We start from the raw sequence: 17,021 nt of genomic DNA, 5'->3' as shown, positions 1-17,021 counted from the left end.
AACAAGCAAGTTAGACAAAAGGGAGCCAGTTAATGTAATCTACTTGGATTTCCAGAAGGCCTTTGATATGATGCCACACCAGAGGCTGATAAATAAGAGAAGAGCCTATGGTGTGATGGGTAAGAAACTGGCATAGTTACAGGATTGGCTGACTAGCAACAGATCCATTTTGTGACTGCAAATATTCATGTTAGACATTAGACTCAGATCACATTAGATGTGGACAAATGAACTGACGGCATTGCGACTAAGCTTACAAATGACACAAAGATAGATAGAGGGAAAGGTAAACGTTCAGAAAGCAGGGAAGCTGCAAGAGGACTTGGATAGAGTGGACAAAGAAGTTGCAGATGGAATACAATGTGGGAAAGTACGAGGTTATACACTTTAGTAGGAAGAATAGTCTTGGGAGTCCTAGTTCAGGATTCTGCTAAGGTTAAACATGCAAGTTTAATTGGCAGTTAGAAAGGCAAATGCAATATTAGCAAGGCAAATGCAATGTTAGCATTCATTTCAAGACAGCTAGAATACAAGTGCAGAGGCTGTACAAGACTCTGGTCAGACCACATGTGGAGTACTGTCAACGGTTTTGGGCCCAATATCTAAGGAAGGATATGCTGGTACCGGAAGGGGTCCAGCAAAAGTTTACAAGAATGATCCCAGGAATGAAGGGCTCGTCAGGTGAGAAGCTGTCAAAGGACTCTGGGCTGGTACTCAAATAAACAATGATAAAAATGAGGGGCAATTTTATTAAAAGTTAGAGGTAGATTGGATATGGTGGACATGGGAAGATGTCTCCAGCTAGCAGGAGAGGCTAGGACCCGAGGACAGAACCTCAGTGTGAATGGACAACCCTTTAGAGCACATTACAGATGAGGGAGAATCTCTTCAGCCAGAGAATGGTGAATCTGTGGAACTCTAATGCAGAAGTCTTTGGGCGCCAAGTCATTGAGTGTATTTACGACAGAGATACATAGGTTCCTGATTGGTAAGGAGATCAACGCTTACGGCAAGAAGGCAGGAGAATGGAAGTTGCTGTCATTTGTCACAATCAGAGCACAGTTGCTACCACATTAGCGGATATGCAGGTAAACATCTGTTTGATGTGGAAGGTATTTTTGGGTCCTTGGATGGAGGTGTGGGGGTAGGCATAGGGGCAGGTGTAGTACTTCCTGAGGTTGCAGGGGAAAGTGGGGAGTGTGGAGCAGACAAAGGAGTCACGGAAAGTGCAGTGCCTACAGAAGGCAGACAAGGGTGGGAGGGAAAGATATCCTTGGTTGTGGGGTCAGGACACAGGTGGCTGAAGTGGCAGAGATTGATACATTGAATCCGAAGGTTAGTGGGATGATACTGGAGAACAAGGGGGAATTCTGTCTTTGTTTTGGTTGTGGAAGGGGTTGTGAGGGCAGAGTTGCGGGAAACGCAAGCGATGTGGTCAAACGCTTTTTCGATCACTGAAGGTGGTGGGGGGGGGAGAAATCTTGCAGTCTTCGAAATAAGAGGACACCTGGGATGTCTGGGAGTGGAACTCCCCATCTTGAGAGCAGATGCGGCGGACGCGGAGGAATTGGGAGCAGGCGATCGCACTCTTGCAGGAAGGTGGGTGGGAGGAGGTGTAGTCTAGGTAGCTGTGGGAGTCAGTGGGCTTGAAATAGGCATCAGTTTTGAGGTGGCCATGAGAAATGGAGACAGAGGGGTCCAGGAAAGATAGAGAGGTATCAGAGGTGGTCATGGATTGGGGTGAAAGGGATTAGTAAAGTTGATGATCAATTTGACTGACTGACTGCTATTCAGGCTTAAAAAGCAATTCACGCTAGGGTTTTACATTAACAGAAAGAAATTATTTATTGTAAACAAATGTATTATTTAATGAGTGGCAGAGATGAAGAAAGAATTACCAATCAATATGCAACTTAAATTATACCCCTTTAATTCTAAATACATACAAAACACACCACATGAAGACAGTTAAAAGACAGAGGGTTGGATACATACTATGGGTGCAACAATATAGGCAAAAACAAAATTATAAAGATCAAAAGTCCAGACCACAAGGTGCAGAGTTACTTCTCTCAGTTTTTAAAACAATGCTGACATGCTGTTATCTGTAGAATGCAGGTTGTTTTCTGATTCAACACCTGAATGTGAGGATCGAAGTCTTTTCTTGCATCAGAATTCTCTCTCAAGTTTGAGTGTTTGTGTCTTTTCAGTGACACAGAGAAAGAGAGGAATGAAATGTTTTCAGTTTAGCAGCTCTGGATGTTTCTTTCAACTTGTTTATTAATTTTAAATGCCCATGGCAATCACCATGGAGTTTGCATCTCTAACTTGTTGTAATTTCCAGTATAAAAAAGGTCAGGGAAATTCAATGCATACAGTGGAGCATAAAAAAATTGATGGTGCCATGCAGTAGACTGCTACAGAAAATGCTAGTCCAATATGCTGTGAACCAGAATGGAACAGAAAAGCCATATCTCGGCATCTAGCAACATCTGTGTGTGGAGCTTCCTACAACACAGCTGCAAACATGAAGTTATATAGAGGAGTCACAGAGTCATATAGCATGGAAACAGACCCGTCAGTCCAACTGATCCATGTTGACCAAGTTTCCCAAACTAAACTACGTTTGCCTATGTTTGGCCCATATTCGTGTAAACCCTTCCTATTCACGTACCTGCCCAATTGTTCTACTCCACTGATATCACAATCAGAAAAATAGTCAGTACCACTCCTCTCAATTTAGCATAATTGTCAAGTGCTATTTTAAATCATATCAGCAAACTCTACAACAATTCTCAGAATATCTCATAGTTGTACTTTTAAACCACAAAAAGAATAGCTTACTTTGAACTTCACCAAATATACAGGGAACATATGGTCCCCTCAAATTCCAAAGATACAACCATTCATTTTAAAAACCCCGGGCTGCTGAGAAAGGAAAGCACAACTAGCATTTCTATAGCACTTCTCCTAAGCACCAGATGTCCCAAAAATTGTAAACCAACCCGTCAAACCTTCACCAGTTTTGGTACTTGTATTAGACAAACTTAACGTTTATCCACCTGCTATAGCCATTGACTAAAATAAGGTGCCTTTTCCATTTCGCTTCAAAGAAATTGAGATGTATACATTCCTCATGGTTTTCTTGGCTTTGGTCGTGGTATGAAAAAAAATCTTAGTTGGATCATCTCATACTGGGCTGCTATTAATTTCCATATTCACCTCTTCCTTAATTTCCAACTATGACAAGACATTAGACGAGCCTTGCAAAATGTCAAAAATTATCTTGATCCTCCTTACTCAAAGACAACTTTATGCTCTCTTAGCATTTTTTCAATATCAGCATACACTCACTGATCTTTACTGTGAATAACTCACTCCAGTATAATCACTTCTTCTAAAGCCAATTCCTCCTTACACCATTCGATTACTTGCCATTGATCGTGTATCAATGATACATCATGACGCTAAGTTTACTTATCATCAGAACACTGTTTTTGGAATAACTAGTCAGCAGTACTCTCCTTCCAAGATAACAGACATGCCTACAGCTATATTAATGACACAATTAAAGTGACGAATCTCAGACATGATGCTTCAATTGCATCTTCAGCCCTATCATTATCACCTTCCCCATGCTGGTTTTCTTGACTAAGTTAAACTTTTGATCTTGATCAATAACATCTGCATCCATTTCTGTCCGACGCACATACTAGAATTGAAAGGGTCCCAAACTAGTTTTAAGTCTGCCACAATCTTGATCTGGTTCATGGCTGCGACCTGGAGGGATACTGTTTCCTCTACTCCTACCTGCCATCCAGACATTACTGACATTCCGATAAGCACTTCGAATGAAAAGGAGACATTTCAATAGTTGCTGGCTATCACATCAACAGTAGCATCTAGATTTCTGACCCCAGCACTGAAAATAGTTTCCATGGCCTGGGTCCCACTTATATTCAGTGAATCCCTTCTACTAGCTCAGGAATAGGACTGTCTTGTACTTTGCAACTGTAAACTTTTTCCATTTCCATTGCTGTGGCCTTGTCGCAGGTTTCCTTCCATGTCAGCGTACTAGCTTTGCTCAAGAGCTGGGTATGGATTTTATTGCTCCTTAGGCCTCTTGCAGACATGTATCTATGGTCAATTGATAAATCTGGGCCTACGCATGGCGATGAAAGTTTTCCTGAACTTAAGATGTAATCTTCAACAGAATCTTTATAACAGAACGAAAACTCTAAATGTAAATCAGATCCTTAGTCATATCAGAATATGAATCTAGAACCTCATTAACATCAGAAAATTTTATAATAGTGGGGTTGCACCACTAACATTGGTCAGACACCACCTCAAACACATCCGGCCCCTCCAAGGTGAGGAAATTACCTTCATTTTCTATTTTATTCCCTTTTGAAACCTTTGCAATTAAATATGATCTCTATGTTAGGGCTAGATTCCCCCATTATCCCTAAACATGTCTTCAGTGCCTTCTTACCCAGTTACCCACTGTGCTAACTTAGTGTGCTCCTGGATACCACGTGCAAAAGAAGAAATAGTTCAGAATTCCCAAAAAATTAAGACTTCTAGAAAGGGAGTTGAAATCCAAAAAGGAATTCTATCCTAGGCTTTTCATTATCATTCTGTTCAGTATTATCACTGACCAAAACTAACATGTGGATTCATCAAATTAACTTTATTTAGTTTATTAAAATGTGGTCTTGTACAGATTTATCTAGGTTTTTTTTAAAAAAACAATGATGGAGAGATAAATATTGGCCAAGACAAGTGATAATGCTCTAGCTCTTCTTCGAGATAGTGTCAGGGGGTATTTTACACCCAACCAAGGGGGCAGACAGGAGCTCACTCTAACAGCTCACCAAAAATGCACTGGAATTTCAGCACAGATCATTGCACTCATGCTGGAGAAGGACCTGAATCTACAATCTTCCAACTCAAAGTAGTAGAAAACATTAACCAAGCAACGGATTACACACATGTTCCACATCAACTAACACTGTTGACACTGGGTGACAGAAGCCGAAGTAGTAGTAAAATAGTGGAAATCTAAATAAAAACCGAAAATATTGGAAACACTCAAGAGAAACAGACTCAATATTTCAGCTTGACAGTCGATCAGACTGTTTTTATGAAAGGTCCACAAACTGAAATGATAATTCTAGAAAACAATTTTGATCTCATATTTTCATGTTAATATATCACAGCTAAATAACCATTTTCTGATAGTTCCTTTTTTCAGTCAGTCTTTCTTTTCAGCCAGAGACAACATTTCAAGCAAAATCATTTTGTGTCCAAAAGAGAATGATGGGTTAGGCCCTTGATGTAGGCAAAAATCAGCCACTTAGATTATATCTGATCTAATAATCCTCAACACCAATTTCCTGCTTTATTCCTATAATCCTTGATTCTCTTAGAGATAAGAAATGTATCTCTGACTTAAATATACTAAATTACCCAGCCTCAACTGCCTTTTTCAGTAGAGAATTCCATTGATTCACTACCTGCAGAAAAAAAAGCTCATCTGTCTTAAATGGACAATTTTCATTCTTAATATGCTCTCTGGTCCCAGACTCTCCTAAAAGGGCAAACAACCTCTTTGCATCTACTTTGTCATGCCTCCTAAGAATGTTATGTTTCAATGAGGCCTCCTTTTAGTCTTCTAAACTCCAATAAAGTACAGGCCAAACTGACAACTTCACATAAGAAAATCCCTTCATACCAAAGACTGACCTAGTAGACCTTTTCTGGACTGCCTTCAATGTCAAATGTGTTCCACCTCGCATACTAGGAATCAAACTCTGCTTTTCCTGGAATTGTCATAAAAGTTAAGGTTTTACAAAAGGATGCAGAATTCCCCAATTTTTGTCCTTTAGATTCTCGTTGGCAGAACAGCATGGAGCACATTGCTGAACTCAAAAAAAATTCTGTTTATTTCAAATAAATAGACTAACTACAGGTAAACAATTGTGAACCATCTGCATTTACTGTGCCAATTAATCACCCATATACACACAGGCAGGAAAAACAACATAGTTGTTATGGACAGAGGGAAAACTGGGAAAGTAGTTGTGATAAGCAGCATCTCAGGAGCACAAAAGCTGATGTTTCGGGCCGAGACCCTGTTATCTTGGATTCTCCAGCATCTGCAGTTCCCATTATCTTTGATAAGATGAATGGTCTACTTCCACTTCTACATCTTATGTTCAATGTTTCATAACACCACACAAGAAGTTAATTCTATCCAGGACAATGCAATTCACCTTACTGGTGCTTGTTCCACTAGCATAAATACACACCATCATCACCACTGGATACAGAGTGAAATATCACACCGCAGAAAGTTGCCCAGATTTCATCAAAAAACTAAAACTACACAGTCTCAATGCCCTTAGAGGGCATCAGGTACACTGTCATACCATTCCTTCCAAGGCACATACTAATCTGACTTGGTCATATAATCACCATTCTTTCAGTGTCTCTGGGTCCTAATCCTGGATTTCCCTTTATCACGCAGACCGCAGTAACTCATGGACATTCATGCTACCTTCTCAAAAGTGAATCAATGGTGAATCAACAGTTGCCACCCAGGTTGACAGGGCTGTTAAGAAGGCAGAGTGTTTTAGCTTGTATTAATAGAGGGATCGAGTTCCAGAACCAAGAGGTTATGCTGCAGCTGTACAAAACTCTGGTGCGGCCGCACTTGGAGTATTGTGTACAGTTCTGGTCACCGTATTATGAGGAGGATATGGAAGCTTTGGAAAGGGTGCAGAGGAGATTTACTAGGATGTTGCCTGGTATGGAGGGAAGGTCTTACGAGGAAAGGCTGAGGGACTTGAAGTTGTTTTCGTTAGAGAGAAGAAGGTTGAGAGGTGACTTAATTGAAACATATAAAATAATCATAGGGTTAGATAGGGTGGATAGGGAGAGCCTTTTTCCTAGGATGGTGACGGCGAGCATGAGGGGGAATAGCTTTAAATTGAGGGGTGAAAGATATACGACAGATGTCAGAGGTAGTTTCTTTACTCAGAGAGTAGTAAGGGTATGGAACGCTTTGCCTGCAACAGTTGTAGATTCGCCAACTTTAAGTACATTTAAGTCATCATTGGACAAGCATGTGGACGTACATGGAATAGTGTAGGTTAGAACATAGAACATAGAACAGTACAGCACAGAACAGGCCCTTCAGCCCACAATGTTGTGCCGACCATTGATCCTCATGTATGCACCCTCAAATTTCTGTGACCATATACATGTCCAGCAGTCTCTTAAATGACCCCAATGACCTTGCTTCCACAACTGCTGCTGGCAACGCATTCCATGCTCTCACAACTCTCTGCGTAAAGAACCTGCCTCTGACATCCCCTCTATACTTTCCACCAACTAGCTTAAAACTATGACCCCTCGTGCTAGCCATTTCTGCCCTGGGAAATAGTCTCTGGCTATCAACTCTATCTATGCCTCTCATTATCTTGTATACCTCAATTAGGTCCCCTCTCCTCCTCCTTTTCTCCAATGAAAAGAGACCGAGCTCAGTCAACCTCTCTTCATAAGATAAGCCCTCCAGTCCAGGCAGCATCCTGGTAAACCTCCTCTGAACCCTCTCCAAAGCACCCACATCTTTCCTATAATAGGGCGCCCAGAACTGGACGCAGTATTCCAAGTGCGGTCTAACCAAAGTTTTATAGAGCTGCAACAAGATCTCTCGACTCTTAAACTCAATCCCCCTGTTAATGAAAGCCAAAACACCATATGCTTTCTTAACAACCCTGTCCACTTGGGTGGCCATTTTAAGGGATCTATGTATCTGCACACCAAGATCCCTCTGTTCCTCCACGCGGCCAAGAATCCTATCCTTAATCCTGTACTCAGCTTTCAAATTCGACCTTCCAAAATGCATCACCTCGCATTTATCCAGGTTGAACTCCATCTGCCACCTCTCAGCCCATCTCTGCATCCTGTCAATGTCCCGCTGCAGCCTACAACAGCCCTCTACACTGTCAACGACACCTCCGACCTTTGTGTCGTCTGCAAACTTGCTGACCCATCCTTCAATCCCCTCGTCCAAGTCATTAATAAAAATTACAAACAGTAGAGGCCCAAGGACAGAGCCCTGTGGAACTCCACTCACCACTGACTTCCAGGCAGAATATTTTCCGTCTACTACCACTCGCTGTCTTCTGTTGGCCAGTCAATTCTGTATCCAAGCAGCTAAGTTCCCCTGTATCCCATTCCTCCTGACCTTCTGAATGAGCCTACCATGGGGAACCTTATCAAATGCCTTACTGAAGTCCATATACACCACATCCACAGCTCGACCCTCATCAACTGATGAAATGCATCCCAGGGTACTAAAAGAGGTGATGGGAGAAATAGCAAATGCACTTGTAATTATTTACCAAAATTCACTGGACTCTAGGGGTGGTTCCCATAGATTGGAAAACAGCAAATGTGACGCCACTTTTTAAAAAAGGAGGTAGGCCAGTTAGCTTAACTTTGGTAGCGAGGAAAAAGCTTGAATCTATCATTAGGGAAGAAAAAGCAAGACATCTTGATATAAATTGTCCCAGTGGGAACACCCAGCATGGGTACATGAAGGGTAGGTCATGTTTAACTAATTAGATGGGCTTCAGATCAGTATGACAGGTCGGCACAACATCGAGGGCCGAAGGGCCTGTACTGTGCTGTAATGTTCTATGTTATGTTTGAACGACAATGCAGCTATAGCAGTAACACCTACTTCCTAAAGAATGATTAAACAAGTGTTGTGTTTAGGGTCTTTCTTCAGGTATGCAATAAGGTGCTGTATAAGTTTTAGTAAGCAAAAGTGAAGGAAAAAAAAATAAAAATACAACTATAAAACAGAATTAAGAATGAAGGAACTAAAGCCTGAAGAGAAGGTAGATAAATGTTTTATTATTCACTTTTAAAGGTAAGCAGGTTCCCAAAACAATATATAATACATTTCATTAATTTTAGAGTACATCAACAGCTCTCATGCGGTATTCCTTACCTTGAGCTGATGAAAGGCTTCTTTGGTAATCTGAATCTATTTTTGAAGAATAAGTCGATGCATCCCCACACGACCCCTTCAACCCCTGGAGTGGGTTAGGGGTAGGAGCTTGATATGCCAGCTCTGATAAGCTTAGAAAATGTGAATGCTGCAAATCAGAAGATGGGCCCAAACCAAGAAACAAAAGGGACAAGCACACTTTTCCTTTCTTTAAAATGGACTCCACAAGTTTAAAAAAATGAAACAATAAGAAATGCAAGGGAAATGCAAGAGAAAAACAAGTAAAAAAACAAGAAACGTTTATGCATGGACAAGCACAGCGATTAAAAGTCAAACAGCAGTAATCCGCTTTCTGCAAAAGTCTTTTTTGGTGTGGGTTTATTATCCAGGAAAACTGGATTCAAATAACTACAATAGCAGTATAACATGACTCCCAGCTCAGGATAAGATCTCACAGCAGAACACAAAAACTGCTGGGTAGGCCACGAGCACTCAACAACTATATTGCAATATTTATCGATTTTGAAGTGATTATGTTTGGATTATTTTTAACACTACTTTAACCTTTACATTATGCCCTTGAGTTACTGGTTGAGAGAGAGGCTGATACCATCATCTCCAATTTCCATCAGTCGTTCTATTGATTAGCATTTGATTATCTCCTATTACCTGGCTATAGTAATTTAATTTGTCCAGTTGTGAATTATTTTCCTTATCAACGATAGTTCAGCCAAATCAGATTCAAGTGAATTTGTTAAATTTTTAATGAAAACAGAAAATGCTGGAAATTTTCAAGCCAATCAGCATCTGGGAAGACAAACAAGATTAAAGATTTCAGGTCTTCAGTCACTAAGTCATCCCAGTAGTTTCTGCTTTTTTTAAAAAAATGTTTTAAATTTCCAGCATCTGCCACATTTTGCTTTTACATTGTGATATTTTCCAGTTTGCCAGATGTAGGTGAAGTGTATGCAAATTCTCTTCGAGGCAAGAAGTTCAACTATACAGATTAAATTAAACTCACTAGCCACTTCCTGAAAGATAGTGCATTGTGTGACATTGCTTCAGGCTGTCCTAAAGGAGTTCTGAAATGTTGACATCATTCTTAACATAAAAACAGCAGCCAACAGCATGTAAAAAGGGCCACAAACATCAAATATAAAATTAAATAACCCCCTGTGCCTACTTGAAAAATAACATTGAATCACTAACATTTAAAATGAACAAATGGACAAGGCCTCAACACTCAACATTGTATCCAGAATAATTATTCATATTCTCTTCCTCATGAAAGAACGCATTACTTCCACTACGTTTTACAACCAACAGACTGTGGTATAAGTTATTTCCATAGCAAACAGCCACCATAAGAACTTGTTATTGGGCCCAAAAAACTTACACTAAGAAACCCAACCAGATGCAAGGGGGCTCACCACCCCAAGTCTAGACAGAGATATACTGCTGGGTGTCAATCTAATATTCAGACAACTGGAACATTATCTTCCCTTGCTAGAACTGTCCAAAATTTAAAGTAAATTAGTTCACAAACTCCTTTTTAGGTAGAGTAAATTTGTACGCTAATTGCAACGTTTCACCATTAGAACAATTTAAGATGTACAGTCCTAATACAAGTTGTGCAAATGTTCATGCATTCAATGGGTACAGTTTTGTTTTGCAGGTGATATGACTAATTTCAATTCATCAACTCTGATCTGAAGGAATCAATTCATATTCACAGTCACAGTTACATAGGGATCAAACTATCCTCAAAAACACATCCTTCGGTATGAAGCCATGGAGAGTAAGTAAAGTGTAAAGCCCTGACTGATATACTCCATCCAGTACTACCACCATCCCAACTGAAGTCAGCTAACTGCACATAGTTTAGGGGTGAAACCCAGGATTCACCCGGTTTGTGGGGTTCAAGAAAACCACAAAAGCATTTCTGTACAAAAAAAATTTATTACAACTTGAATATTAATCAAACGTTTCTTATATAAAGTGGTCATAACAAGATGACTGGTTGATCATATTAAGTTCATAATACCACTACACACATTTTAAACTATGAAAATTCTGTTTGCATATTTAAATATTTATACACAATGAATACAAAATATCTGCTGTACCTACTCACTAACACAACTTGCACTGATAGATATTTCTGATATTACAGAATAGTACAAGTTCCTTTACAGATGAAACAGGAGGAGAAATGGATGTTCAGCTGGAGAAAAATTAAAAGTCAATGAAAGTTGATTGAAAAGTTTCATTTTAAGAAGGGATTCTTTAGGGGTGATCTAGCACGACAACTAGCGGAGAATATTTGATGGGGTGGGGGCTTTTCAAAAAAAAGGAACCTGGAGAAAAGTAACAGGAGGAGTACTGGTTGGGAAAAAAGGTTACAGAGGCAGAGAAGGTACCCTGAGACAGGAAACAGTTAAAACATGGGAACAAAACGTTGTATTTGAAGCACCATGGTAGTATTAAGCATTCTTATAAACAGACATGCCAGATTTAAAACAATACTGGACACAGGCATTGTTTGAAATGAGCTGCAGATTGCAGAGGTTGCACAATTAATCAAGAGAGTATCAGCGTGACACAGACTGGAGAAAAGCAAGTACAAGTAATTCAGTGCACAATGTGCTGAGGCAAGACATACGTTATGGCTGGACGGAAGTCACTCTTAAACAAAGACAGCATAAAATCTGAAGATCAGGTCAGATGGCCATAAACTATCAGTTAACCTCTGAGATTTTGTATTTTGCCGAACAAAAATTGTATTAACTCTTGCAGAAATATTTACATATTTATAGCTGTAAAATGTATGTTATTTTCCAGATATATTGTATTAAATAGATTTGATAACATATTCAGTTTAGAAATCATTTTCCAATTTGATGGTTTTTCTGCAGCAAAACAACAAAAGTACCTCCGTTTCCACTTAATTACAGGGCAATTGCTTTAAATAGATTACATCAGACAAAAGACATCTTCAGTACCTTCAAAAATTGCTACCAGGATTGTGAATGAATCAAGTCAGCATTCTGTACTATTTTTACGCTGATTCAAAAGCAATAATTTCAATAATCCAAATAGGTCAGTTTGCCAGAATAAACAATAAAATCTGCCCGACAAAATATTATAAAATCTAATTTAATAACTTTGAAGAATCATATCTAAAATCACTTCCCAGAAACAAAAACGTATAATCAGCAATACAGTATAGTAAGAAAAATCAAGAAAGATAGCAGCAAAATATCCAACTTTATCAATCCCAACTGAGTCAATCCAAAAATCGAATTGTGAAAAATAAACCATTAATAATTCAGAAGAACATAAATAATGAGAATTAGGCCATAGGGCCCATCAAATCTACTCCAGCATTCAGTAAAATCACAAGTCATCTACCACAATTACTGCTTCCTGACCTGCTCCCCAAAATTTTTGATTCCTCAAGAGGCTGCAGGTCTTCTCATCTTTGAATGTTCAACAATGGAGGATCGATAACCCTCAGGTACACAATTTCAAAGATTCAGAATCATTTGAACGAAGAAATTTCTCATCTTAGCTGTAAAAGGTTGGCCCTTATCCTGAGACTGTGCATCCATGCCCAATCGGGGGAAACAACCTCACGTAAGGTCACACATCTGAAAAGTTTGCTTGTTTTGCTCGTCTTTATCTTTACAGTTATTGTCAGGCCAAAAGTTGCTCTGGCATTTTCAGAGCACCAGATCGGATCAGATCATATATGTGTTCTCTAGGTGTTTGCACTTTCAAACCCATTCAGAATTTCATACACTTCAGTAAGAATATCACACATTCTTCTAAATTCCAGACTGGAGGTCTAATATACCTGACTTCTCGGATGACTATTGCATCCAATAAACCAAATCGCGTAAACCTTCACTATAGCACTTCAACACAAGTACACCCTTTCTCAAACAGAGAGACCAAAAATGTACACTGTCTTCCAGGATATAAGAAAATTGCTGCAGATACTGGAAATCAGAGCTAAAACAAAGTACAAAGTACAAAAAAAAAGTCAACAGGCCAACCTCAAGAACGAGCTACCAAAATCCAACCAATACATCTCCTGTCCCAGAGGTATGAACATGCTTGACCATTGCAACACAACCATAAAAGATGCCCACGCTCCATCCCTATCTGCATTTTCCAAAATGCAGATCACAATGCTCTGCTCCTCCTCCAATGTACAAGCGGAAATTGTAACAGGAGGACCAGTACAGAAAGCAGTGCAGCATTTGTCTGAGGAAACTGAAAGGCTTCTAAAAGGCTGCTTTTAGAGCCAGTGGACTGGTTAATATTCAAAATCTCAGCAGTGAACCTGAACAACTATGCCATCACATAACAGATTTCATTAGTAGATGGGTAAATGACTGCATATCAAAGAAGTTAATCCGATAGTTCCCTAACCGGAAACCGTGAACGAACTAGAAGATCCACTCCCTCGCTGAAGTCCAGATGCGAGACATTCAAGTTGGGCGACCCTAATCTGTACATGAAATCCAAATATGATCTTCACAAGGCCGCCAGGGATGGCAAGAAGCAATACCAAACTAAGCTTGAGACCCAAACTAACCACATGGACCCCTGTTGTTTTTGGCAAGGCTTACACAACATAACCGACAACAAAGCGAAGTCAAACAGAATCGCGGACAACAGTACATCCCTATCTGAAGATGTCAATACACTCTACACTCACTTTGAACAAAAGGTCAGAGAAACGATGGCGCCTGTCGCATCAGCCTCAGATGCATCTGTACCCTTGGTCACCACCACAGGCACTGGACCGGCATTCTTAAGGGTGAACTCACTGAAAGCGACCGGCATAAATGGCCATGCACTCAGATCCTGTGTGGGCTAGCTGGCGGGAGTATTCACCGACATCTTCAACCTCTCCTTACTAGGACCTGAAGTCTCTACCTGCTCCAAGACAACCACCATCATCACAGTACCAAAGAAAACTTATGCAGCATCCCTCAATGACTATCACCTGGTATCTATGACATCCATAATTATGAAGTTATGAAGTGCTTGGGAGGCCTTTTTGAAGAAGGGTCCAAGCCCGAAACATCAACCTTCCTGCTCGGCCTGGTGTGTTCATCCAGCTCTACATCTTGTTATCTCAAGTGCCTTGGGAAGTTGGTCATCACTCACATCAACTTCAGCATCCTAGGTTGCCTTGATCCGTTGTAATTTGCAACAGGACCATAGCAGACACCATCTCCCTGGACCTAGGACCATCTAGACAATAAGGATACATACATCAGGTGCCTATTTATTGACTACAACTTCAACATCAGCATCACAAACAAACTCATGTTCAAACTCGAGAAACTAAGTCTCTACACCCCCTTCAGTAACTGGATTCTCGACCTTCTATCCAACAGACCACAATCAATAAGAATAGTTGACAACACCTCCTCGACAGTAACCCTCAACACCAGGGTTCCACAAAGCTGTGTACATAGCCCCTTACTATACTCCTTATACACAGACAGACAACTGAATGGCCAAATTCCACACCCACCACATTTATAAATTTGACAACAGTACCATTTTAGGGCATATCTCAAACAATGGAGACAAACTACAGGAAGGAGATAAAGAGCTGAACAGCATGATGTCAAGACAACACTCTCTTCATCAACAGCAGCAAAATGAAGGAGCTGGTCATTGACTTCAGGAAGCGGAGTAGAGGGCACGCCCCTGCCTATATCAACGAAGCTGAGGAAATGTCAAGTTCCTGTGAGTGGCATTCACCAATGCTCTGTCCTGGTCCACCCACATTAATACTGGTGTCAAGAAAGCACAACAACACCTTAGGAGACTAAGAAAATTAGGCATGTTGATAAAGACTCCTACAAATTTTTACATAAACACCACAGAAAGCATCCTTTGCTTCACAGTGTGATCCGACAACTGCCCCTTCCAAGAATGAAAGGGCCTACATAGAGTTGTGAACACAGCCCAGTCAACCACATAAACCCTCCTGCCATCCAATACCTTCATCTACACCTCCCGCTGCACCAAGAAAACAACCAACATAACCAAAGATCCCTCCCACTGGGGTATACTCTGTATCACCAGGCAGAAAATATAACTGTTTGTATTCATAAAGTAAGACACAAGAATTACTTCTTCCCACTGTTATTAACATTAAATAGGTCCATTCAATAGGTTAACATTGATATCTCTCTCTGACCCCACCCCAACTTTTCAGCAGCTCTAACATTGTATTCGCCACTCTCTTCTTTTGCCTTGATGCGTTTGTGTAGTATGATCTGCCTGTAAAATATGTAAGACAATACTTTTCACTGTACTTCAGTGCATGTGACAGTATTAATAAATCAAATCAGGTTTGATCGCACCTATGGAGCAAAACACGGAGTTAACATTTCAAGTTGGATAAGACTCTTCTTCAGATTGGTATTCCAGGAGTTGCCTCAAAGTCCTTTACATAAATCATAGGTTACTTCATTTTTGCAACCCAATCCCATTCTCATTAAGGACAATGCGCCATACACTTTCCAAATTGCTTGCTTTACCCAGCAGCTAACTTCGTGATTCTTCTACAAAGTACACCTATACACTTCTGAACATCAACATTTACAAATTACAAATTACAAATCAACATTTACAAAATTACAAATTGCTGGAGTTTTGAAGAGGCATCACTGGGCCAGAATCGTGAAGCTTGCTTTCTCTACACTGATGCTGCCAGACCTACTGAGATTTCCCAGCAATTTGTCGTATTGTTTATAAATTCCATACACTTAAAAAAACTTCTGTATTCTTCGCAAAGTGAAAACCTTACACTTCTCCATACTATTCTCCAGTAATCTTACGTCTATATTCTAAACACTCAAACAAAGAATTTCTTAGAAAGACATTAACTAACATGATCGAGATGGATATATTTGCCACCTATTCGGAAATTCATGGTCAGAACCACAAGTATAACTGAACATACAGCACACAAACACCTGCATCATTAAGTACAGAACTGATTCCAATGGGCGAAGGGGGTCACTGTCCCTTACCAGATTTCGGTGGGTATCTGTAGGCCGAGTTGGCCTGGATGTCGATATCCTCGACTCCAGCGATTCTCCGGCTGAGCACCGAGCCCATGGTTATACCGTCCCGAGTTCAGGGCAGGGGGCAACTGAAAACTCAAAGCCGCTTTTAATTAAAACAAAACCCTCCGCCCTCAGACCTTCACATAAACCCTCAAAACGTCTCAGCCCCTCACCCTCAAACAATCTCGTCCTCAAACCCACTCGGGCCTTCACAGTCGCCCTCAATTAACCAACCCCAGCCTTAAAGCCGAACACAAGGAACAACTACTATTCGGGGGGTGGGGGAGGAGGGTGCACGCCCTCGATCGGAACTCAAGCTACAAAAGAACAAATCTCTCGCCAAACGAAGACTAATTCATCTTTCCAGGCACCCACAAAAGGAACATTTTCTGTTCCGTCATAAAACGGTCGCAAACTTTCCACCGCCGGAAGTCCCGGTCCCCAATGCGCAGAGTGGAAGGGGGAAGGACACTGGAGAACTCTGGGAACTGTAGTTCTCGGCTCCCTACGGTGACGGCACTCAGTAGGCAGGAAAGACACCATTATCCAGGGTGCACCGCAAGGATAAACGCCACTTCCGGTCTCTGTCACGCTGTTCTCGTGTTGGTTGTCTATTCCCATTCCCTGTGTGTCCTGGCAGCTTTTTGGTGTTGGGGAATGGTGCATTACCCAGGCTTCTCTTCCCTTGTTTCCTCGCCCAGCTGATATGATTCCGAGGGTGTCACCTCAGGTTTAGGTCTTTAATGGTGTGTGACTAAGCCTTAACATGTTGAAGGCCAATTAACTTGTTCAGGCATAGCAGTAGCCTGATAACTCTCCTTAAACTATAGCAACACACTTCTCGTATTTCAAGAATATACTTTATGAAAAAAATCCCATCGTAAAATATA

General features: G+C 40.7%; 1 protein-coding gene across 4 annotated transcripts in view; it reads right to left on the bottom strand.

Moving 5' to 3' along the window:
- Positions 1–16,569, bottom strand: part of LOC125462244 (E3 ubiquitin-protein ligase MGRN1-like) — a 149,119-nt gene extending 132,550 nt beyond the window's left edge. For all 4 annotated transcript variants that reach the window (XM_048552043.2, XM_048552044.2, XM_048552045.2 and 1 more), the window contains exon 1: positions 16,096–16,569. In XM_048552043.2, the coding sequence (XP_048408000.1) occupies positions 16,096–16,183 (88 nt within the window). In that variant the 5' untranslated portion in view covers positions 16,184–16,569. The remainder of the gene's footprint in view (positions 1–16,095) is intronic.
- Between the last annotated feature and the right edge of the window lie 452 nt (positions 16,570–17,021).

The sequence above is a fragment of the Stegostoma tigrinum genome, chromosome 23 (assembly GCF_030684315.1).
Source record: "Stegostoma tigrinum isolate sSteTig4 chromosome 23, sSteTig4.hap1, whole genome shotgun sequence".
Taxonomy (NCBI): Eukaryota; Metazoa; Chordata; class Chondrichthyes; order Orectolobiformes; family Stegostomatidae; genus Stegostoma; species Stegostoma tigrinum.
The sequence above is the reverse complement of the archived record's forward strand: the minus strand, read 5'-3'. Positions and strand labels throughout refer to the sequence as shown.